Below are 27280 nucleotides of genomic sequence, written 5' to 3' on the forward strand. Positions count from 1 at the left end.
GAGAAATTTAAGAAAGTTGTGGGGAGGTTAAACTTCTTTTTTTATTGACGAATAAATTATAATAAATTATTTCCCTTAACTTCACTGAGGTGTGTTTGAGCTTCGTGTGTCGTGTATGTAAGACTGTCGTGTGGTCTGGAAGTTGTGGCAGAATGGACTTTTACGAGTGTACTTCATTAGAAGTTTTATTTTTATTTATATTCATATACAAATTTTATTATTTTTTATTTCTTTTACTATTTACTCCATGATTTATTCTTATTATTTTTATATTATTATTATTTTATTTGCTTTTATATATTTTTAATCTTTGGAACCTGGAAATGACGTCAACATAAAAATAAATATTTTTTATTAGACTACTGTTTCATACGTTTTTGTTTGCCGCTTTCTCGATATTTGGTTTTTAAAAAACTAACAATAACAATAACAATAGAATAATATTATATAGTAATAAGTAATATTAATTATATTATAATTACAAATTGATAAAATTTAATTATAATCAAAATTAACTTATCTCCAAAAGTCCAAATGAATCATCCGATCAAAAACACCTGTCTGATAAATTGTGCTAAATGCTCGCCTCAGTTAGTTTGATTACTACTACAACAACAACTACTACTACAGCTACTGCTGCTGCTGCTGCTGCTGCTGCTGCTACTGTTGTTGCTGCTACCTTTACTACTATAATTATAGTTACTATTTTTGCATTTACTGCTTCCACTACTGCTACCACTTAAGATGACTGCTATTATTTCTGCTTCTGCTACTACTACTACCACTACTACAACAACTACTACTACTACCACTACCACCACTACTACTACAACTACAACTAATACTTTTATTATTATTATTATTACTACAATTTTAAAATCTTACAGAAGTAACAGGAAGTTGGAAAACTATAGAAGGTCAGGACAAACAACTTATACAACTGTACGTTGGAGATTTCGTATATTTTTTATTATTATTTCTTTGTATTCGGTATTGTATATTTTGTGTTTTGTTGTGTATTTCACTTTCCACTTGAAGTGCGTTTTTGTATCTTTTTGAGTTTCATCTAATTTTTCTTGGTTTTTCTTAAGTTTGAATTTTTTCTATATACTTTTTCCCATACAACCGAACATACAACCGATCAGCCAACAAATACACACACACATACAGACGTACACACACGAACATACATACACAAAAACACACACGCACAGGTACACACACACGCACAGTAACACGCACACACAAACACAAATACACACACGAACACACATACACATAAACACGGAAACATACATACGCACACACACACACACACATTCACAAACACACACAGTCATACATAGGCTATCCAAGAAGTATATACGTTTATAGGACACCAAGCAATAAACCCGTAACCAAACTGCCCTACCCTTGGATGACTAAATACGAGAGGACGCCTGAATCTCTCAAAGCCCATGACTTCAAAAATTTCAAAGTTAATTTTTACTGATAACCAATTAAAATTGCTACATTACTACAGCTGTTTTTATTGCTGCTACAACAACAACAACAACAACAACTACTACTACTACTACTACTACTACTACTACCTCTACTACTACTACTACTACTACTACTACTACTACTACTACTACTACTACTACTACTACTACTACTGTTTTTCTTAATCAGAGTTATTTATATCGAAGTATCGCTATGGCCGATTTTGTATCGACGATACAATTTCAGTATCGGCTTTGGTATCGTATCGTATCGTATCGAGCTTGATATTGCCGATATTTTTTAGACGGTAAAAAAATCGATACTGTATTCGATACTGATCGATACCGTTACCATTCAGTGTCAGGTTAATAAATTTTTATTTATGACCATTTCAATTTTCAATGCTAATCGCGTTAAATTAAAGTTAAAATGGAGATTTAAAAAAGGTTAAAGGTCAATTAAGATTATATCCTGCTGTCATATTTTGCGTGTTCGCTAATTAAGCTGAACGACTTGATCATGAACCCGGAGTATGAATCGAGGTTGAGGGCCATGAGAGTTCACCAACCAATTGAGAATATCACCACTAACCGACTGGCTTTTGGAAATGTTTGTTTATAGTTTTAAATTTTAAAAAAAATTATATCACGAGTAAATTATTATTATTATTCGAATTACATTTAACAATATAATATGACGCTACGTTACAAGCCATGCACACCACACACACGCGCACACAACAGTACAACACAAGATACAGAAATATAGATGAGGACCTGGTGAGAATGAGAAAAGAATACGACGTTCTTCTCGCCAAAAACAAACTTTCCTATCCCAAACATCCGCCAAGACCGTTCGATTACTCGAAACTCTGTGAGAAAGTATCAAAAAAACCGTTTCTCGTACCGAGACGAATCGGGGTAATTGATTGAATATTTACTATCTTGTAATTCACACATCCTTGTTATTAGAGATGTTTTAATTTAAAGTAATTTCTTTATAATTTTTATATGGATAAAAATGTATCCTAATTTTTGATTAAATTACTCATTTTAATTATTCAAAACAGGAATGCAAATACGATTGAAGACAGTAATGCCTGTTATTAGAAAGTATTATTTGAAAGTATATTAAATTAAAATGATATTGAAGATATACAGATATCTGTATTTGATATGTTATATATTTAAATGGAAAGAACGAGAGAGAGAGAGAGAGAGAGAGAGAGAGAGAGAAAGAGAGTCTATTTATTGTTGATAAATATGCTATAAATTCTTTAAAATCAATTAGATATCTTATGACACCAATTATATGTGATATCATTGTTATTTTAATTTGATTTTGGTGTTATTATGAAAATGTTAGTTTCGGTGAGTTATTAGTTATGTTATATATATGACGGTTTAAGAATTAATTGATTTGTGTTTTCTTTATACGAAGAAATGTAGATTATATATATCTGTAACATTGTAAATGGTTCTTCGTATGTCAGAGCTGCTATAATAAAGACTAATAATAATAAAAAAAACATTAAAATTATATAAAAATAGTTTAAATTTTTACAAGTGTACGAACGAACGAACTAACGAACGAAAGAATAAATAAACGAATGAATGAATGAGTGATTAGATGACATAGTTCTTGAATAAATAAAAATTCAAATGATTTCTTTCTCAAATATTAAAAGCAAGAAGCATCCAGTGTTAATTTTCGATAGAAATAAATCCAATTTGTATCATTGGCATCATGATATTGTATCATGATTATGTATAATAATGATAAAGTATCATGATGATGGTACTTGTAGAACTTGTAAAAACATATAAAAAAAACAATACCATCCGTGTAGATAGATTGTAGAAAAGTCAATTTTTATATAAGATACCAACCAATCAATATATTGTTTGATTGATTGAAAAATTGATTAATTGACTGACAGATTGATTGAGTGGTTAATTAATTGATTAAGTGATGTAAATGACCGATTGAAAATTTTATTGATAGATTATCTAATTATAATGATAATTACAACACACAATAAAATAACAGGTACACACACACATATAAACTTACATATATACACACATACACATAGATAAAAACATAGTCTAAACTTAAATATCTTTATTAATTTATGCCATCGTATATAGTATTTTTTAGTTTGTATTTATTAGGCGCGTAATATTAGATTGTTAAAGTTGTAAAATTAACAACACATCTCTTTACGATCAACTGTGTAAAAGTTAATTACTTATTAGATGTTTATAAATAGAAGAGAGGGATTTTTAAATTAAAATCGTATCAAAATTTCATAAAATATTAAATTTTCAGCTATTATTAAAAAAAATTAACAAAATGGAAGACGTTGAAAATGTTTGGTTAAAGCCGATCGACGTGATGAAAAGAAGGCGTTTGAAATTATTATCCCAAAGATCCAATCCAGATTTCGACCCGATATCCATAATTTCAAATTTCAACTCATCAACGAACGCCATTTTATCTAACTCCACTAATCTGAAAAAAAATTTGAAAAGGAAAAATCCATTTTCGTGCGGTAAAAATGAAGAAAGTGACAACGAAGATGACAAAATGATTAAAAAGAAGATATTAAAAAATGATGTCAATAATAAAGATGACATATGTGATATAATTTCGAGTTATCATAAAAATGACGATGACGAGTGTGAAGATGGTGAGAGAAATTTTCAGGAAAAATCTAAAAAAGTCTTCTTGAGTATTGAAAATTTTGGAAATTCTGCCAGTTTACAGGTAATTCTCACTAACTAAAATCTAAAATTCTAAATTTAATTAACTATTTAATTAATTATATTCTTAATGAATTATATTTTTGTTCTAATTAATTAATTAGTTAATCATAATTGTTTTATTATTTACCAGAATCCTGATGAAACTTCGGTGAAAATTTATGAAGAAAATGTCTCAAAAGTGGTGAAGAAGCCTGAGATAAAGGTTTGCCTAGACTATTAATGTTGATTTTAGTTATAAATAAATTTAATTAAATATTATATAACACAAAATAATAATTATATATGTGTAAATATTTTAGATTATTAATAGCTATAAAATCAAATTTATAAAATGAAAAATAAATATATACTATATATATATATATATATAACTTTATTACTTCCATATTAATTAAATTTGTTGCTGAAATAACAAAGATAATATAATTTTTTCAAATCCCAGAATAGAAATTCTAGCCACAAACTTCCAATGGATAGAATTCTGAAAAGTAAGCTTAGATTCTTGATCCCGTCAGAGCACGTGAATAAAATATGGCCGATAATCGGGACTGACGAATCTCTGGGCGTGTCTAACTTCCTAACTGATAATATGGTTTGTTGGTGATTAGTAATTATTTTTTGTAATAATAATAATTGCATTTATAATATTAATAACAATAATATAGGCGGTGATAATGATAATAGTAACTGCAATGATGAATTTTTTACTATGATGATGATGATGATGATGATAATGATGATGCTAGTGGTGATGATGATGATATAATATATTATAATATTTGTAATTATATTATAAGAATTTTATGATAAGAATAATAATTAAAATTATTTTTCTACAAGGGATTGAATAAAAACGTAAAACAAAGTTTACAATGTTCATCAATGTTTTATCAGTTCCCATCCATACCCTGGCTACAGCTCTTTCCAAGGATGAATATTAGACAGAAGTATGTTGTTGTTGATGTTGATGTTATTGTTGCTGAAATTGTTGCTGTTGTTGTTGCTGGTTATTTTGTTGTTGCTGATGTTGTGCTGTTGTTGTAATTGTTACACACACTGAATATGAATAATTAGTAATATTATTGATAAATCATAGCAAATTATTATAATAATTAATGTTAATTAGGATACCAAATGATATGCCACTTCCTAAAACAGCTGAGAAAATGATCTTCTCTAATTGGTTAGTTTTTTGTTTGCTTGTTAAATTTTTTCCCCTGGATGTATGTGTGTGCGTGTGTGTGTGTATGCGCGTGAATGTGGATGTAATTAATTATTAATAATTATATTAATTAAATAATTATTTGCCATTTTTTTCTACAAGGTGTGAGAGTATGACCTCATCATTCCAAAACATCAAGCAAGATATCTGCCCATACATGTACATCTGCTGCCACCATATGACCATCCTATTTACAAAACAACCACAGCTGCAACAACCGCAGCAACTGCAGCAGCCGCAACTGCCACTGCCGCAACTGTCACAGCCACAACTACAGCAGCCACAACTACTTATTCAGCAGCCAGAGCTGCTGCAACAACATCAGCAGCGAGAACTAATTGTTGTAATAACGCCCACAACCAGAGGTTTCAGGAAATCTTTGGATGATGAAAGTAACACAATATTTCATTCAGTTTCATTTATTTATTATATAAATTTTTCTTCTTCTTATTATTATTATTAATTATGTTTATTATTATCGTTCTTCATATTTTTATTAGTTTCAATTAATTTATATTTAATGAATAAAACTTATTTGATTTGCAGGTATAGAGTATTCTATACCATTTCTGAACAAAAATAGGTCAGTTGGTTTGTTTTCATCATCATTATACCTGGTTATTATTATATTATTATTATTATTATTATTGTTGCTGTTGTCTGCAGTAGTTGTAGTAAATGTAGTAGCAGCAGCAGCAGTAATAGTAGTAGTAGTGGTAGTAGTAGTAGTAGTAGTAGTAGTATTATAGACATCTAGTATAATTTTTCAATTAACAAATGTTAAATCTGTTGTAGCAGTAGTAATAATAGTATTACCATTACTACTAATTTTACTATTAGTTGTAGTAATGGTACTACTACTATGAGTAGTAGTAGTAGTAGTAGTAGTAGCAGCCGCAGCAGCAGCAGCGGTAGTAATAGTTGTAGTTGCTTCGTTGCTTCATCTATTCACATATTTTGCCTTCAATTTTATTTAATGCTTCTTCACAGAATTCACTGCATAATTAAATTTTATAACATACAAAAATTTTTTTTCGTCGGCAGAAGGAAGTCAGCTGATGGTGACGACAACAACCACAAAAATAGTAATAATAATAAAAAATCTAACAAAAACAACAACAACAACAACAACGCTACTATTGTGGCTACCAATGCAAATAATAATAACAGCAGTGGTAGTAACAATATCAATGATGATGATGGCGATGATGATGATGATCTGGAGACAACAATTAAGTCGTCGTCGTCGTCGTCATCATCATTGTTATCATCATTCAAAAGCGCCAAAGGTGATGATGATGATGAGGAGGAGGAGGACGACGACGACGATGATGACGACGACGGTGAGGAATGGTTGGAAAATTTGGGACTGTCGAAAGGGAAATACCAAATAGTTGAAGACGGCAGGAGTTGTTTAAAGTAATCTACAATTTTTTTACATTTAATTAAATAATATATAATTTTTTCTTACTCTTTCTCTCTCTCTCTCCCTCTCCCTCTCTCTCTCTTTTCCTCTCTTCTTCTCTCTTTCTATCTATCTATCTCTTTCTTCTTTTAACTTGTTTCCTAATCTCTGCTACCCCTTTCTTTCTTTTTTGAAATAAAAATTTTCTTTGATGAAATTTGGTGTCAATTAAATATATTTTGTTCTTTCTTCAGCATTTCTTCAAAGAACCCAGAGGAGAACTACAGAAGGATTGATTACAGACCCGCATCTACGGTCCTCATAGATGGCAGTAGTGACTGCGTCGCCTTTTTCAATTTCCTTCTCAACTCGCCCAACATCATTTCATCGGTTGGACACCTGGCCACCATTCCCCCAACCATTTTGGCGCCTTCTGCTTTTAAGGGTGCCTCTTTGCAGAGTCTTAAGGTGCCTTTTTCATTTTTTTAAATTAATTTTTTTTGTATGTTTTTTGGTTACGATTGCTTTTACATCTCTTCTTCAAACTTAGTTATCAGTCTAATTGTTTATGTGTGTTTTCCTTTTTTTTATCTCTCTCTCTCTCTCTCTCTCTCTCTCTCTCTCTCTCTTTCTCTCTCTATCTATCTATCTTTCTTTCTATCTATCTATCTATCTTTTTATCTATCTATCTATCTATCTATCTATCTATCTATCTATCTATCTATCTATCTATCTATCTATCTATCTATCTATCTCTGTCTGTCTCTATCTTCTTTTTTTATTTGTTTTCAACGTCAATAATGTAACAACGACAATTATATTAACATTCAATAATTGTACCCCTGACGCAGATTCTAAATAAAGGAGAGATATACAACAAGACGTCATCATCGTCATCGTCATCATCTTGCTCGTCATCATCATCGTCACAACCATCATCATCATCGGAGCCCAGCAAACATCAAAAGAGATCTATCTTAGAAATTTTGGGGCCAATATTGCCTAATAATTTTGAAAATATTTTAAGCACCCTTGCTTCTGCTTGCGACGAATATAGCTGCTCTGTTACTAATTTAGACGAAACTACCTCATTCAATTGTCTCAACTACGGTGGTTCTCAAAAGGTGCCAGAAGAAAGTGACTCGAAATTAGTTAAATGTTATGGTGTTGGTGATAAAAATAGAGAAGATGCTGGCTTAGTTTTACACTCTACTGCTATTAAGAGTGTTGAATATAAGGATAATCTCTATACATGGGATCTATCTGTTTAACATTTTTATGTAATTTTTTACGCTCGTTCGTTTGTTTGTGTGTATATTTAATGCATGTATGTATATATGCATGTGTGTGTGTATGCATGTATGTATGCATGTATGTATGTATGCATGCATGTATGTATGTATGTGGGTCTGTATAGTTTATGTTATTTTTAATTTGTATTTAGATAATTGTTTGCCATAACTGTTGCATTATTGGGTGACTGGTTATGTTTGTTTCTTTTTTTTCTTCTTGTATATTTCAATTTCATGTATTTCCTTGCAATGTGATGAAATTTGGACCGTTTAAAGTGACAAATTTTTGTTTGTGTCCGGTTTGCCCTGTACAAACATTGAAAACAACTTTATTTTTATCATCTAATTGGCAATATTTCTCAATTTTTCTTCATTTTTCTAGACTTAAACTATTCCTTTGTAAATATTGATTAAGATGTGCTTTATAATTAACGAATTTGAGTTCACTGTGTGTGTTATTACTATAACATAGGACACTGTTTTTTTGAATATTTTACTGGTTACCTAAACAAAGGTGCAACAGATAAAAGAATACTTGTATCAACGTATGATTTAAGCAACCAATTTCTACGAGACTAGAATGTAAAATATTCATTAAATAAAATCAATCAATCAATCAATCTTCGTTTTGCGTCCAGAGACCCGGTTTCCCGAGGTAGGACGTTCATTAAATAAAATCAAATGATAATATCGATCTATTTAAGCCGTTTATTTTGTAAGCAAACTAAAGTGTTACATGATTGAATAGAGTAAAAAATAGTGGCCATAGTACTATAGTTCAAACCTAGTAAGCCAACCCACGACTTTCGTAAGCCAACGTATTTCACCGGACAAAAAGCACTTTTTATAATCAAATTAGCAAAAATTATTTATTAATACATAATTTTATTGAATAAAATTAAATAGAATTATTACTACATTTTTTTTTATAAGTATTAAGTCAAGTAGATATTTCATATAGCTTGCTCGTTAAAACCCATGCGATTTTGTAAGTAAGCCAATAAGCCAGCTATTCAAGAAAGCCAAATAGCCCGATCCTTGTCTTTCTAATAAAAACAAATTTTATGTAAAAACTTATATTATCGTCGACTGTCATTTTTTAAAATTAATTTTAACAAAAAATTTGAATACAAAAAAAATGGAGAATATTGAACAAAATTCCGAAGATGCTGATTTACACGAGTCGCTCTATCAAAATAATAGTTTCGGTTTGACTGGTTCGTTTATTAAATTTTATTTATTTTTTTATTTTATATATAATATAATTATATTAAAATTATATTTATGATTTATCTTTATTTTTATTTATTTTTTAATTTTCTGTATTTTATAATTAATATTAATAATGGCAATAATTATTTATTATTGACAAGTAAAACAAAAAATAAATTTAAATTTTAAAATAAAAAAAATGTAAAGGCCGCTCGTCAGAGACTGAACTTCAGGATGAGGATGGCGATCAGGGGGATGGAGAACCTCTGAGAGAACAAGAATGTTTCTTTCTTTTTCAATTGAGTCTTTTTGCTTTCAAACTTTTTTTTTTAATCCTAATTTTACTTTTTTTTTTTAATTTTCATCTTTTACTTTATTTCTAGTCTTTATAGTTTATTTAAATAATTTTTTCAAATTTTTAAAAATTTTTGTTGATTTTTGTTATGCTTTAAATAATAATTAGTATATAATATAATATAGATTAAAGTGAATCAACTCATTACACTCCCATAATATTGAATGTGATAGCCAGGGATTTCTTCGCGTTTGAATCTGGTCCCTGCAACAGCAATGCCTGGCACCTTAATCATTACATTACACCATCAGCCAAAAATTATATTGTGTAAGTATATGTGTTTGCATTGTTTCGTCTATCAAATTCATTCAAATAGGATCGTTTCCTTCCTACGGCCAATGTTGCTAGAATTATGAAGAAGGCTATTCCTAAGTCTGGCAAGGTTGTATATTTATTATGTTCATTATTATTTATTATTAGATATAATATTATCATTATTTGTTTCTTTATTTTTTTTATTATTAATTCTGATTATAATATATTTTATAAATTTTGAATCTAGATAGCTAAAGAAGCAAAGGACTGCGTTCAGGAGTGTGTCTCCGAGTTTGTCAGTTTCATCACCAGCGAGTTCGTGTTGTGTGAATTTTTTTGTACACAAGTTTCAGCTATGTTCAATTTTTATTTAGTTAAATTAATTTTTCATTATCTTATCTTACAAATTATTTTTTGTTTTTTGTTTTTCTTTTAGAGCTAGTGAGCGGTGCCAGCAAGAAAAACGCAAAACGATAAACGGGGAGGACATTTTATTCGCCATGACGGTTCTTGGCTTTGATAATTACGTTGAGCCACTTAAGGTTTACCTGCAAAAATATCGAGAGGTTCTTACTTAATTTTTTCTCCTAAATTAGTTATTTTACCATAGTCTTAGTTAGTATCTTGTTAATTAAATTTTATTCACACATTCTAAATTTTAGAGTACCAAAACGGAGAAGACTTATGCTGATGACAAAGTTGTTGAGCTCAACCAAGACGACTCTTATGGTTAATAATTAAATAAATTAATTAGTTGTTGTTATTTTTATTAATTAATTTATTATTATTAATAATAATAATAATAATTAAATTAATTAGTTAATAAATTAATCAATTAAATGTTTAAATTTCTTTAGTTACACTCAGAAACAGTCTTGTTGTTTCAACGGATCAGGACATTATTTACACAGCTTTTCAATAATCATAATAATAATATTTTTTTTGCAATTATATTTGAAAATTCAATAATTTCTCTTTATACATGCGTGTTGTGTGTGTGTGTGTGTGTGAGAAAGAGAGAGAGAGAGAGAGAGAGAGAGAGAGAGAGAGAGAGAGAGAGAGAGAGAGAGAGAGAGAGAGAGAGAGAGAGAAATTATGACGAATTTTTGTTTGAAGGGGATTGTTCATTTATTTTGATTGTTAAAACGTGTTTTCGTTAAGGTGTGCCATTTCCTTTAAATTGATTGCTTGAGTGATTGATTGTTTGATTGATTATCTGATTGACTTGACTGATAGATTGTTTGATGAACAGTTTCGTATCATAAATGATGCATCTTATTCAAGATTTATGTCGATTTTATCAAAAAATCTTTAATTTTTTGAAGTTTTTCAATCGTTTCATCAAGTTGATTAATGAAGTTAGTGATAAAAGTATTTTTAATTCAATAATCGACGATCTAGTTGATGAAACTCATCTTGTTTTCTTTCAATGATAGTATTGTTACTTTATCGCGTAGTCAGTCTACTCTACTAAATTGCCTTAATGTGATTGATGCGTGTGAAAAATTTTTCTAGAACTGAACTTTTAAAAAATTAAGCGCTATAGTATTTATTTTATAAACACGTCGGTGTTCATGAAAAGTAAATAAAATTAGAAAATACTTTGTTGATGTACGATCACTGCGAAGCGAAATTTGATCAAAATTTTCTTCAAAGTTCTATATTTGATTTTTTCGGATCTAATTCACGATTAATTAGTGAAAATTTAAGAAAGTTTATAGCACTGGTAAATTGTTACAGATTTAGAAATAAATTATTCTTGTCCCACAAAGTCAATCAAAAACACATTATTAATAAAAAAAAAATAAATAATTTTTTAATTTAATTATTAAACTACAAATAAAAAACTTATCTGAGGTTTTTAATTTGTGAAGTTAATTTAAATTTATTTTTATTTTAATAAAACTTTTAAATATTTGATTTTGGATTATTAAGAATTTAGTTAGATTTTTAATTTCTTAGTATTGTAAATGCAAAGTTTGTGTGTACACTACAATGTGCACATGTACAGAGCAATAACACAACGTTGTATGAATGATTGATCAGATCATTTATTCATTTTTTGGTTAATATAATAAAATTTATTTTTATATTTAATTTAATATTAATAATTAAGGAATAATAATTAAATTTATAATAATAATTATTGGTTTTATTATGTGGAAGATTTTACATATCTTGCTTTGTATTTATTTTACACATTTTATGTATGTAATTTATGTACATAATGTATGTGTGTGTGTTTGTGTGTGTGTGTGTGTACGAATGTATATGTATGCAATAAATAAGGAAGTGAAAAAAAAGTGTTTTGGTTTGATTGATTGACTGTTTGAAATGCTAAGGTCATTTTTACGTCATGAAAGTATGGAAAAAATGAAATTAAAAAAGTGAGGAGGATGATGACGACGATGATGGCGACAAAGTTGATGATGACTAAGACAAAAATAATGATAATGATGATTACAAAGATGATGATTACAAAGATGATGGTGGTGGTGTTGATATAGCTGGTGGTGGTATGTGTGAGGATAGTGATAATGTTGCTTTTGATAATAACGATGATGATGAAGAAGACGACGATAGTGATGACGAGAGTTGTCAAGAAAAAGAGAGAGGGGGAGAGAGAGAGAGAAAGAGAGAGAGAGAGAGAGAGAGCATGAGGACAGAAAAAAGAGACAGATGATTAAATATGGGTTTTTTCTGTTATAGTGATTGTTGTTGTTGTTGTTGCGCATGTTGTTATACTTTCTTTTTCTTTGTATTATTATTATTATTTTTATTATTAGTAGTAGTAGTAGTAGTAGCAGTAGTAGTAGCAGTAGTATTAGCATAATAGTAATAATAATAGCAGCGTATAAAATTAGATACAAAGTGTTTGTATTTTACACAACACATTCGTATAACAGCATTACAATAACATTCAAAAAAGCAATGGCCATTGTTGTTGTTGCTGTTGTTGTTGTGATTGTTGTTATTGTTACACTTTTTTGATGTTATTGTTATAAATAAATAAATAAATAAATAAATAAATAAATAAATAAATATATATATATATATATATATACCCACATACATAAGTATAAATGAAATTGATTGTAATATATTGAAATGTATGAATGTATTTGGTTAAAAGACATTAATATTAGCCATTAATCAATTGAAGGTATTTAGTTAAATTACATTAATTATTAAAACTATAAGAATCACAGGAGAATAATGATAATTAATGCCATAGTTAAATTAAACAACAACATTGACAACAACTTCAACAATGATGATGGTGACGACTACAACGACAACGGCAGCCATGACGTCATCGTAGAGGTACTCACTACATCATCATCGTCGTCGTCATCATCATCATCAGTAGCATCCTTATCATCATTAACATCATCATCATCATTTTCCTCCTCCTCCTCCTCTTCATCCACAAATCGAATGACAGCAGCAATTACGTCATCCATTATAAATTATTCTTTTGTCTTTGTACCTTCATTCATTCTGCTATCTTTGGTGGTCATTGCCGATGGCCACACGCACTGGGTGGTCACTGAAAATGGCCGAATACAATCTCAGGTGTGTTTCAGTGATTGGGGTTTTTTTTTCTGTGTGCTAGGCTGTTTTTGATTGGTTGGCTGTTTTTGTGATGTTTTTCTTAAGTGATGTGCTATTTTTGAATTGTCAGTTGTTTTTTTCTGTGGTTTATGTATTTGATCTGTTTGCTAACTAATAGACAGATAACATTTATTTATTTATTTAATTATCTTTCATTTCTTCGTTCATTCATCCAAAATTAATGAACTAATTAATTATAATTAATCAATTAATTAATTTTCCCTATGTTAAATTAATTGTTTCATTCATTCGTTCATTCATTCAAAATTAGAAAACTAATTAATTTTAAATGATTGTAATTGCTTAATTCCTTCATTTGTTCATCAAAATGTGATAAAAGATCCCAAAACCTCTTTCAATGAATACTAAACAAAAAATGACGGCTTACTTATAGTTAAAAATCTGATAGATTGTTGGGTTTTTGTGTGAGTATTATGCGAGGGAGAGAGAGAGGGAGAGAGAGAGAGAAAGAGGGAAAATAAGACGATGTGGCTACTAAAAAATGATGTGACAGATGCTATAGTAACAACAAACAAACAACAATGCTTGTTCGTATTTGTTGTTTGTTTGATAGCGGTTACATTACTGTTAAGTTCGACTGCTGCTGTTTAAAAAGTAGAGAGAGAGATAAAGAGAGGAATGAAAAAATCGAACGTTTAATATTTAAAAACGGATGAGATAAATAGTGCAAGCCAGAGATTAGGAGAAAGAGAGAGAGAGAGGGGGGGGGGGGAATAGAGTGTGAGAGAAAAAAAAAAGAAAAGAGATGCATGGATGGATGATTTAAACAGCATTACACCCAGCACCTCCTTATTTGTGTTTGCCCTGTCAACTGTAAAATAATAATAACACAAAGAAGGGAGGTTTTGATGATGATGATGATTACGGCGGTGACGACGACGACGATGATTGCCTTGTTGTTGTTGTTGTTGATGATGATGATGATGATGATTGCCTTCTTTATTATGATGATGATGATTGTCTTGATGATGATGACGATGATTGCATTGATGATGTTATCGTCTCTAAGTGATGTGTAATTTAATTACGCCTGTTGCATTGGTTACATTTTTTTTTCATCCTAATAACGCAATTGCGAGGAGAGTTTTTTGAATGATGAAAAATCTATTTTTCGTTTTCATGTGGGTTGTTGCGTGTTGTTACCAGGTGAAAAGTATTATTCTAAAATTTTTTCATTCACCAACGTAATAATAGGCTAAAATTCATACGGCCGGCCCACTTTCTTGTCCCCAAGTCCATGTTTCTCATCCACGGCCTTGACCCTGCTCCTCTCATCTCGCTAACCTTTTAGGAGTCACTATCATCATCTATCCTATTGTTTATCGACTATCAACCATCAAACACTACCATCTGCGTTCGTTTTTAGGAAAAACTTGGCTTCCAAAAAATACCATGAGTAGATAATAGATATACTCAGATATAGATATGAATATATATATAATATGGATGTATATCCATCAATATTATATATATATTATATACATACCAATATATATATATAGAATATGGATATATATCTATATTATATATATATCCATATTTATAATATGGATATATACCCATATATCCATGCATTATATGGGAAATTCACAAAAAGTTCGTCTGCTTTGTTACTCCGTTATGAAGTTATTTTTTATCAGAATTTTTTCAAGCAAGTTGCAGATGTTAAAGGTATATCAGCTTGGCTGGGAAGGTGCTTTAGAAATTGTTTTAATTTTCTTTTTCGTTGTTTTTTTTTAAATTATTATTATCGATACACAGCGTAAAAATGCCGACTGAACGACACTTTGGAAAATTATTGACGCATTTCGTTTGCCACAACTCGATTAATTTATCTTTTTTTTTTTAACTTTTGGTGGAGAAATAAACATTGAAAGGTCGCATTGTGGTGGAAAATGTGCTACCCAAGTTTTTTCCTGGTGATTGCTTGTCTTGCCTTATTATTATCGTCACAGTGTGTTGCTAGATACTTTATTGATTAACTACAATATGCCCACCTTACTGTTACTTGTGTTGTTATTATTGTTATTTTCACTATTATTATTATTATTATTATTGTTGTTGTTGTTGTTGTTGCTGTTATTGCTGTTATTAGAGAATGTTGCAAGTGGTTACGTAGCTGTCATTTTGGTGAACGAGAGATTGAGGAAAAAAGACTAAAAAATGAGATTTTTTGTCAAGAGAATGATTGAATGAACGAAAGAACGAATGAATAAATAAATGAATGAACGAATGAATGAATGAATGAAAGAATGAAAGAATGAATGGCCAAATTGCGGAGTACGTGTATTAATGCATCATTGATTAAATAGATGGTCAGGTAAATAAATAAATGGATGACTGAATTAACAAATGATTTTATAACAATGATGGTGGTACTGTTAGTGTGCGTGCGTGTGTGTGTATGCGTGCGTGTGTGTGCGTGGGTGATAGTCAGTTTTGAAAAGCACTTCACGCTTGAACGATTTTAAGGCAACAGTGCGTTAGGATCTTGATAAATATCCTATCTTCATCATTTGTTGTTATTGTTTTTGTTGTTGTTGTTGTTGTTGTTGTCAACGTTGTTGCAGTCATTATCATCATTGCTGCCCGCGTCGTAATTATTAACAATGACGTCATTGTTAACAACAGCCCGACTCCATATACAACCTACAATGCCCCTATGACGTCATGGCCCTTCTGAAACAAGAGCAACGCTTCAAAGTTCTCGAGAATTTAAAGAAGGAGTTGCTTGACCATCGGGTTCTTATGGAGAGCCAGGAGGAAAAAGACGATGGTAAGGATGTTTCGAATTCTTTGTTCTTTGTTTCACTACTCTAACATCACGTCATCACTACTTCATCACACCACCACCACAACAACAACGTCGTCATCACGTCAACATCTTCACTCGCCACAGAATTCGAGAAAGATTTCTACGCCCTGGACGAGAACTGCATTCTGGCCGGCAAGCCTCTCATACATTTCAACCTGTATGACAGCACTTGGATCTCGCTCGAGTCAGATTATTATCTCAATTATAACTATAATTAATTATTTTAATAATAATAATAATTTGTATTGTATTATTAATCAACAACAGCAATAATATAGAGAAAAACTACGCAACACTAAGCCAGGCTATGCTAGAGTTGGCGAACATTAGGCGTCGCGGGTCGCTTTGAATTCAAACCCGGTCACTTTGATCCGAGAAATTATTAATTATAATCAATTTATTATTTGTTATTATATATATATATATATATATATATATATATATATATATATATATATATATATATGTATATATTTTAATTTATTTATAGAACATTTCTAGCAAATAGTCCTGAGCAACACCGATCAATCAAGAAAACCAGCGACAACAACAACAATAATAACAAGAATCATAATAATAATAATAACAATAATAATAATGATAATAACAACGGCGACGAGGGTTACAAATCAGGAGCGGAAGTAGTGCCGGATTGTTCGCAGTACTACCATCTGGATTATAGTATAAACAGTTTTGAGCATTTGCACGTACGTGGTTTTTTTTATTAATTCTAAGATACATCAACAGCTCATTGCTCCTAAGATATATCAACATCTATCAACACATGCAATAGCATGTGACAGGCTGGAATCTCATTGGAATCGTACCCGATCTCTGTAACAGCACTGTCAAGAGCTTTAACCATCTCGCCGCTCGAAGATCGTTGCATTTCTATTTACTAGCATATGTGTTATAATCATGTTCAATGCAGAGTATGAAGCAGCGGGATAACCTAACGATACCGAAGGAATCGAACCTGAGCGAGTTGTATCCATCATTTCAGGACATGAACCAACTTGCTACCTACCTCGACCAACAGCTCAGAATTGTGGGTTTGTGTGTGTGTTTGTGAGAGAGAGAGAGAGAGAGAAGGAGAGAGATAATAGATAAATAGTGATAGATAAATAGAGATAGATAGATAGATAGAGAGAGAGAGAGAGAGAGAGAGTGGTGGTTTATGTGTGGGTGTAAATGTTTGAGCATTTTTTGTTGACACGCGTCACTCTTTATGTTTGGTATGTTTTCGTATACATATACGCATACGCACTTTTACGTGTGTGTGTGTGCGTGTGTGTGTGTGTGTGTGCGTGTGTGTGTGTGTGTGTGTGTGTGTTAGTTATTGATTTGTATGTGTAAACAAAATGAACTATGCAGCAGTAATTTTCGTCGTCTCTGTGCATGTGCGAGTACTACGAGGGACAGAAATATTTGAGAAGCATTCAACCACAGGCGCTACCATCCATTTCTACACTAATGCTTTCGTCGTTTTCATTCATATGATCTTCCTCCCTTTCTTTCTTCCTCCCTTTCTTTCTTTCTTCCTTCCTTTCTTTCTTTCTTTCTTCCTTTCTTTCTTTCTTTTTTTTTCTTTCTTTCTTTCTTCCTTCCTTTCTTCCTTCTTTCTTTCTTTCTTTCTTTCTTTCTTTCTTTCTTTCTTTCTTTCTTACGTCATCCTTGTCGTCATCGTCATTTTCATTATGATCACGCATCATGGGCATCATATTATCTCCCCCTAATTTGCCTAAATCACGAATCATTTATTCTCTGCACATCCGCTTAGGACCCAGCATCATGGCTACACTACTCAATGGCTTCGTACTACTGGCGCATGAGGGGTAACGCTTCCCAAGCTGTCGAGTGTCTCAGGAGGGCTCTGCACCTAGCCCCGAGGTTGTTATCATGATGATGATGGTGATGACGTTGGGGTGGTGATGGTGGTGGTGAAGTGTTGATGATGATGGTGGTGGTGATGGTGGTGATAGTGACTGAAGTGACATCCACGGCCACCAAATATCGCGACCACCGCCACAACAACGACAACGAACGACAGACAATTTCGCGACATTCCACTATTGAGTCTGGCGAACGTACTGCACCAGTCGCACTGGCCGAGAGATGCCGCTGTGGTCCTCCACGCTGCCCTCGACGCCAACAACTACTGCGGGGCTTGCCACTTCACCCTCGGGAACGTCTATGCCGTTAGTATTATTTTTATTATTATTATTGTTGTTCTTGTTGTTATTATTATTATCGATTCTTGGTAATGGCTAGGAGAGCTTACTACTATACACAGTAGTATGCAAAAGTATATGAAGTATGTATGACGCGTAGGTTAGTGTTTATTTATTTATAAACGTTCTCTGTGTGTGTTTGCGTGTGTGTGTGTATGTGTGTGTGAGAGTGAGTGTTTGTGTGTGTATGTTTGTGTGTGTGTGTTGATAAATGAGATAAACTTTTAAGAGGTAAGGTAATAAACTTCGGTTGATATTTTTATTTTATGTATGTATCTATCTATCTATCTATTTGTTTTTTTTTAAGTTTTGTATATAAATTATGTCTTATTTTAGTGCGTGTTGTAAAAAATTTTCTCCTTAAATTTTATTTATTCATGTTTGCTTGTTTGAATGTTTTTTTGTTTGTTTGTTTGTTTGTTCGTTCGTTCGTTCGTTCGTTCGTTCAACCAATCAATCAAACAGACGAAATGAACCAACCAAACAACCAATCAATCAACTAACCAAATCAACCAACCAACCAATCAAATCAACCAACCAATCAACCACGTTCAGGTTCTAGTTGAATTCAACAAATCTCTAACCTGCTACGAAAATGCCTTTCGGATCAACGAATCAAACAAGGAGGCCATAGCTAGAAAGAACGCCATTCTATGTCATTCTAAACTCGAACTGCTTTTGGAGAATAAACATAGGTCTGTTTGCCTGTCTATTTCTCTGTTTGTCTGAATGTCTCTGACTGTGTGTCTGTTTTCTTTATGTTCAATTTGCTTATTGGTTTGTTTTTGTAAACAGACAAACAAACAACCAACCAACAAACTGACTAATCATAATCAACCGACCAACCAACCAACCGACCTATCACGCACGGCCAGCTAACCAATCAAAATCAACCAAGCCGACCAACTAACTGACCAGTGAAGCAGCTTCAACCCCATGACATGACATCACATCACATGACATGACATCACATCACATGACATCACATGACATGACATCACATGACATGACATTACATCACATGACATTACATGACATCACATGACTTGACATTACATCACATGACATTACATGACATCACATGACATGACATTACATGATGTCACATGACATGACATTACATGACGTCACATGACATGACTTGACATGACACAGATCTCTACAGAAAACTCTCGAAGACCTGAAACGCTACCAGGAGAAGCACGAAGTTTGGCAGCAGCATCACAGGAAGCTGATCACCGAGCAAGCCTTCATGGACGAGAGAATCAAGCAGAGACTCTTCTACGATATCCTCTCGCAGCAGCAACAGCATCAGCAGCGTCACTCAACCAGCAATGAAGCTGCTGCTACTGCTGCTACTGCTGCTACTGGTAAGATCAGGATAACATTGATGGTGAAAATGATGGTTGCGATCTGATGTTTGTGATGTGAAGATGACAGGTGATTAATGAGTGGATGGTTGTATCATTCGGGGTATAGCTCAGACGGTAGAGTGTTTGCCATGTTTTGCGTCGTTGTTAGAGCCTAATGACCTGGTTCGAATGCTTTCTGTCGACTATGATTGCCATGTATTATCATGATATTACAATATATCGTGGCGGCTATGTTATTGTCACGGAAGTTTAGTTGCAACTGGGAACATCTATGGCACTAAGAACAACAGCAACTACTACTACTACTACTACTACTACTACTACTACTACTACTACTACTACTACTACTACTATTACTACAACTAATACTACAACAGGAAACAGCAGAGATACCCAAACGTCAACATCAACTTCAACCGGTGATATGAAAACAGCTGCCAACAACAACAACTTGGATGATGATAAATCAGGTTTTGCGAAACAGCAGCAACACTTCAAAATAACGCCGAACAACAACAACAACAACAAAAATATTCACGACTACACTGATCTTCTGCAACATAGGCTGCATGAAATCAACAATGAACATAACACTATCTATAAGGTTTGTTGTTGTTGTTGTTTGTTACTGCTGATGTTGTTGCTGATGTTGTTGCTGATGTTGTTGTTGTTGTTGTTGTCAATTTTGTAACGTTTCTGCCTGTCATGATGGCTTCTTTCATTATTCTTAGAGATATCAACAACACACACATTCACACACACACACACACACACACACACACACACACGAATCTATGATTCACACACATTGCATGTGTTAAGTCTGGATCGCTTTGTATTCAAATCCAGGTACGTTGTGACAGCAGAACCAAGCGTCTCACCCAATAGACTATTTTTTCGGCTGTTTGTATTTATATAGTTATATAATTATATATATATATATATTTATTATACACACACACACACACACGTTTAGACGGCATTTTCCCCGAGATCGGGGGTTGCCGTTTGGCTACCTATGATGAAACCGAAATACCCCTCGACTCCATCCACATCTGTCACTCGCCTCAGTATCACGCAACCCCGCTTTCACCCTGTCCTTCTCCACCTGCTCTCTCCATCCCATGCTTATGATGATATATATTTATTATATAGTTATATAATTATATATATATATATATATATATATACATGTGTGTGTGTGTGTGTGTGTGTGTGTGTGTGTGTGTGTGGTGTGTGTGTGTGTGTGTGACGCCACGTCAGATAGGTAACAAAATACAAAATAAAAAGAAAGTGCCATAATCTAGGGGTCTGTCTATTAATTACTATGGATCGTTAGTTCTGTTGTTGTTATTGTTGTTGTTGGTGATGTTGTTGTTGGTGATGTTGTTGTTGTTGGGGATGTTGTTGTTGTTGGTGATGTTGTTGTTTTTTGCTGACTGCTGAAAAGAATGATGATGAAGATGATGATGATGATGATGCAGCTGCTCATGACGATTTGGCTTGTAGGATGACGATTAAAATGATGACACGACTATAATGATTATGGCCAAGATGATGATGTTGCATCATGTAAATACACATTTATACAAACATAAATACATACACATACACACACATACATACATACATACATACATACATACATACATACATACATACATACATACATACATACATAGATATAAAATGCTTACCTGTTATATTTCTGTCCTACAGTACACCTTGACAGTTAGATTGTTTGATTGTTTGGTCTGTCTGTCTCTGTGTGTGTGTGTGTGTGTGTGTGTGTGTGTGTGTGTGTGTGTGTGGTGTACGTAAATATAAATGTATTGATATTTATCTGTCGGTGTGTTGGCCTATTTGATTGTTTGTGTGTTTGTATGTTGTATGCATGTATGTTAGGTGTGTTTGTATATGTGTATATGTATAATCTATATAAATGCCTGTGTGTGTACAAATATGTTATACATATATGTTTGCATCAGATTTTTTGATGTTTCACGTGTTTCACATTTCGGTTTTTCATTTATATATTTATCTATGAATATATTTTTATGCGTGTGTGTGTGAGTTTATAGGTGTGTATATGCGTGTGTGTGTGTTTGCGTGTGTCTGTGTATTTGTGTGGCGTGGGTGTGTGCCGTGTGTGTTGTGTGCGCGTAGGTGTTGTATGTGTGTGTGTGTGATGTGTGTGTGTGTGGTGTGTGTGTGAATATATTTTAATGTGCACACACTCACACACACGTTTAAAAAATGTTTTTCATTATTCAGTGGTGGTGTTGTTATTGATCAGCTCTGTCATAGCTCCTATTTATTCATTCGTTCGTTTGTTCGTTCGTTCGTTCGTTCGTTCATTTACTTATTCATCTATTAATTCATTCATTTGTTCACTCGTTTGTTCGTTTACTTGTCTGTTCGTTCGTCCATTATTTCGTTCATACATATATTCTTTTGTTGGTATTTTTAAAATAATAATCTCAATCATGGCTTAAAAATGATTCTAAAATCCTGAAAAAAAAATTTAAATTGATATTTTTGTAACATCATCCCATGTAAAATAACATTTGAAATGAATAAGAATCACAGAATCGAGATTTAGAATTTTTTCAAAGCTCTCTCTTTCAATTTCTTTCATCTGTAGACCTGAGATAATTGACGAATGATGGATACATGAACGTTTCAGTTTAGATCATTAGTGATTTTTTTCAAAATACTTCATATTAATTTGTACAAATGTAAAATCATTCATTTAGTCAATCATTCATTCATTCATTCACTCATTCATCCATTCATTCATTCACTCATTCATTCATTCATTCACTCGATCGAACAACCAAACAGATCAACCAACCGTTCGTCTCGACCGACTGGCCAACTGAAGGCGAGTGCACACGCAACATCCAGCACTATCCGTCATGGAGCGAGTTTCAAACTGTATTCCTACCCTTAGAAAATAGGGGCTTTGAGTTAGTGAAGATGGCGGCGATGGTGATAATGATGATTGTATCGATGACGATGATGATATTTGTGTCGATGATGATGATGATGATGATGGCGTTGTATGTGATAGTGATGTGATGACGATTGTGACGTCATACACTCAAAACAGCATCACCAATATCCTGGGGCACGCGCAGGGGCTAGAAATCGGTCAGGCCCACCCCTTCCCCTGGTACCCACCGGTCTGCTCGTCATCGTCGTCGTCACCGTCTGCCGATTTTCCGGAAGGTTCCAAGACGTACGATCACCTGTCGGCTGTTCGTGACCGGGCTCAACTGAGAGTGAAGCTGGAAGATTCAGCCATGAAGGAGGTGACGATGATTATGATGACTGTGGTGACGATGATTGTGATGATGATGGTGACGTTGATTATGATGATGATGGTGACGTTTATTATGATGATGGTGGTGACGATGATTATGATGCCGATGATGACGAGGATAATTATATTTGATCTAATTCAATTGTAACTTATTTTAACAGAATTTCTATCCTTCGAATACATTTTTTTTCAATTTTTTATTGGTTATCTTCTCTTATATAGGTTCTTCTGTCGTACGTGGTACAGGAAGTTAATTTCGAAACAACCATCGAAGAGATCGGCCAGAGGATATTGACTGCTCTAAAGAAGGCGCGTTTGTGTGTATGTGTCTGTGTGTGTGTATGTATGCCTTTGTGTATGCGTGTGTGTGTGTATGTTTGCCTGTGTGTGTTTATGTCTGTGTGTGTATGTGTTTATATCTGTGTTTGTGTGTCTGTTTACGTTTGTGTGTGTGTGTGTATGCATGTTCGTCTGTATGTGTTTGTGTGTGTGTGTGTGTGTGGGTGTTTGTATTACCAAGCGAACAATAGCAGCAGAAACCACAAACGAAAGATTTCCATCAACAACAACAACACCAAATCATCCAAAACAGAACATCGGCCCATCATGGCTCCTCTACAACATGGCGGGCTTATTTTGGCGTGTGATGGGAAATCCTCTGAACAGTATCGAGTGCATTCGGTATGCACTGCATCAGGCTCCAAACAATTTTAGAGATGTGTCCATTGTCAATCTGGCCAATGTCCTCTATCGCATAGGTCGGTTGGGGATTTGGAATTGAATTAACGAATGTGAAATTTGATCGACTGACTTTTTAGATGGTTGGTCGACGGCTGGTTGATTTGTTGCTTTATTGGATGTTTTGTAGATTGGTTGATTGATTGATGGATTGATTGATTGATTGATTGATTGATGGATTGATTAGTTGAATGGTTGGTTTTGGTTAATTGATTGATTGTGCGAAAATTATTGATGGTTAAATGGAGAAACGCCTCTGAAATATTTTTGTTTAAGTATGCCCATTGCGTGTCATATGACGTCTTTCTTAATTGGGTCATATTTATTTTTATATTAGGCCGTGTCAAGGACGCGGTCAAGGTCATGAAAGACGCCCTCGCTATCAATAAATACGAGGTCTTGTTAGATTTACCACATTTTCAACTAACTAATTATTTAATCTTTTCCCAAAATCTCCGTTAAAATTTAACCACAAATACTCAATCAACCTAAACAATGCTAAAACACAACACTATCATCACAACGTAGAACAAAACAGACAAACAAACAAACAAACAACCGATAGAAATATACCACATGCTTACGAACGCACACACACACTAATACTCACACACACACACGCGCGCACACTCAGCCTAACTCGCTATTCTTCATGGGCAACTTACTGGCCGCGCTGGGCAACGTCAGTGGAGCCATCAACTACTACACCGAATGTTTGACCCTTGACCCCACCTACCAAAACGCCCTCAAAAATCTCAGGGTCATGATGTGCTATCAGAAGTTTCATCAAAACAGGCAGACGAGTCTAGACAGAGATGATGATAATGATTCTGGCGCCAAAAACTATAAATATGCCGGTGGTAGTAGTAGTAGTAGTAGCGATGGTAGTGATGATAGCCACCTTAGTAGCAGCAGTAGTAGCGGCGGCGGTAGTAGTGGCTATAGAGGTAACGATATTCGAAAGTTTTGGCAGAACGTTAAAGACCAGAGAAAGGTTCACAAGTGGAATCTGGTTGAAATGTGTTCTCAGGTTGGCTGGTTGGTTGTTGATTTGTCGGTGAAGTGTTTGTACAAACTTGTGACCAAAATGATTATTTGATAAGTTGATTATTTATTTGTTCTTGAGTTCTCGAGTATGTTTGTATGTGTTTGTATATTTGTGTTTGTATATTAGTGTTTGTATGCTTGTTCGTATTCTTGTTTTGGCGCTTGTATTCATTTTTGTGTATTTGTTTTTGAATGGTCGATTGTCAAGTTAAATATGACAAATTTTTATATTGCATAAATAACATATATAACAATAAATCAATCATCAATCAATCATCAATCAATTATTCAATCAATCATCAATTAATCCATCATTCAATCCATCAATCAATCATCAATCAATTATTCAATCAATCATTCAATCATCAATTAATCCATCATTCAATCCATCAATCAATCATCAATCAATTATTCAATCATCAATTAATCCATCATTCAATCCATCATTCAATCATCATTCAAGGGCTCTCCAATGAAGAAACCAATAAGATTAATGAATCATCACCACCACCACCATCATTATCATCAACATCTGCATCAACAACATCATCATAATCATCATGACTCTTGCAAAGTTTGTGGGGGTGGTGGGGGAAGCCCAGGGAGTGGTGGAGGGGGGGGCCCGACGTTCGAGCAGAGGATTTGCCAGGGTCTGAAACCGCATCACTACTTTGAGGAAGTTGATGAGGATGAGATTGCCAGGAAAAGTAATTATGATCAATAGTTATAATTAATTATAATAAATAATAATAATTATTATAATAAATTATAATTATTATAATAAATAATAATTATTATAATAAATTATAATTTATTGTTTGAATTATTTAATAAATTAATATAGTTGTGAAATAAATTATAATGGTAATTATTCCAGTGATGGGTTCTTGTGATTTTGATCCGTTCGTGCCACACAGACATACGCCAAACAGTAGAAGTGCTGATGGTAATGGTATGTGTCTGTATGTATGTGTTTGTATGTATGTGTGTGTTTGTATGTGTGTTTTTGATGGATTGTGTGGCTGAATTTTACTGTGTTTTTTATGAATTCAAAACCAGAAGCTAAGTCTTCAGATGAGCCTATATGAATTAATACGTGTGTGTTCGTTCGTGTGTGTGTGTGTGTCTGTATGTGTTTTCTGTACCAAACTAAACTCTCATTTTAAAGGGAAGATTTCGTTTACTATTAATAAATACACATATATAAATTTATGCAGATTAAGAAACTTGTCCAGGGGTGTTGAATTTGATTCCATCTATTTAAAATCTGAATTTAAAGAAGGAAGAAATACACACACAAACAAACACACATACACAAACACACACGCTGCTTTATATATATACATATATTTTGATATCTTTTGTCATTCACATTTCATTTTCCATTATCTGTGACTGTCTTCGCATTGATGAAATAATTTTCATTATACGACGGCAAATATTAATTAAATAAATAACTAATTAATTAGTGTTATTGGTGATGCTAACTGACACTAACCGATAGAAAGGATATTTTATTGAAACGATAAATAGTTTTTATTAAAGAATGTTAAATTTTTATTTTCATTATTTTTTCAAAATTATTATTGTGTCACATCAAACAGTGTCTTATGATAAATAAATATATATACATATACATGGATAAACACACACATACACACACACGCACAAATGAATAACTAACCATAAGCACGTGAACTGCTAAAACATATTACTACTATTTTTTTTACCTTTAATTCCTTGTTAGCGCTTATTTAAGTTAAGCTCGGAATTTTATTTTGACGCACGCACACACATACGCACACGCACGCGCACATTCACACACACACACTCATATATAGTTTTTGAGTTTTATGCGTAAAAAAGTTTTTTAAAGTAAACGATTTTTTCCTCTGTATATTAGATGAATGGTGATATTTTATGATTTTCTAAGCCTACCCAATTAATTAATTAATTAATATTAATTTATTTTGTTATTGATTCATTTGTCTTTTTAATTTTTTTGGTTAATTTTTTTAAGAAAAAAAAATAAGAGCCTGTCTTGTATTTTTTTTCAATGTTTTCTATTACCATAACTAGAGTCATTCAAAAAAAGTTAATTTCTCCCCCTTTGATGATCTG

At 32.7% G+C, this 27280-nt stretch overlaps 3 protein-coding genes across 3 annotated transcripts; all 3 read left to right on the top strand.

The window, feature by feature from the left end:
• Positions 1-3840: 3840 nt before the first annotated feature.
• HELRODRAFT_193305 (hypothetical protein) lies at positions 3841-8870 on the top strand (the record flags this gene model as incomplete). The annotated part of the gene is made up of 10 exons (XM_009026461.1): positions 3841-4254; positions 4384-4455; positions 4696-4845; positions 5094-5200; positions 5380-5436; positions 5578-5867; positions 6022-6058; positions 7135-7348; positions 7732-8762; positions 8836-8870. The coding sequence occupies 9 exons, from the start codon at positions 3841-3843 to the stop codon at positions 8149-8151; spliced, it is 1761 nt and encodes a 586-aa protein (XP_009024709.1). The 3' UTR covers positions 8152-8762; positions 8836-8870.
• A 1185-nt stretch (positions 8871-10055) lies between these two features.
• HELRODRAFT_85626 (hypothetical protein) lies at positions 10056-10572 on the top strand (the record flags this gene model as incomplete). The annotated part of the gene is made up of 3 exons (XM_009026374.1): positions 10056-10121; positions 10242-10309; positions 10431-10572. Coding segments are annotated over 3 exons (276 nt in total), but the record flags the coding sequence as incomplete, so codon positions are not given.
• A 4627-nt stretch (positions 10573-15199) lies between these two features.
• HELRODRAFT_193306 (hypothetical protein) lies at positions 15200-27210 on the top strand (the record flags this gene model as incomplete). The annotated part of the gene is made up of 18 exons (XM_009026462.1): positions 15200-15301; positions 16262-16406; positions 16530-16629; positions 16713-16784; positions 16936-17152; positions 17377-17493; positions 18226-18335; positions 18496-18643; positions 19232-19371; positions 19832-20046; positions 20427-20653; positions 23190-23363; positions 23967-24132; positions 24450-24508; positions 24747-25142; positions 25623-25866; positions 26037-26111; positions 26377-27210. 18 exons carry the CDS (start codon positions 15200-15202, stop codon positions 26379-26381), a joined length of 2712 nt encoding a protein of 903 aa, XP_009024710.1. The 3' UTR covers positions 26382-27210.
• Between the last annotated feature and the right edge of the window lie 70 nt (positions 27211-27280).

This window comes from Helobdella robusta (assembly GCF_000326865.2).
Source record: "Helobdella robusta unplaced genomic scaffold HELROscaffold_47, whole genome shotgun sequence".
Lineage (NCBI taxonomy): Eukaryota > Metazoa > Annelida > Clitellata > Rhynchobdellida > Glossiphoniidae > Helobdella > Helobdella robusta.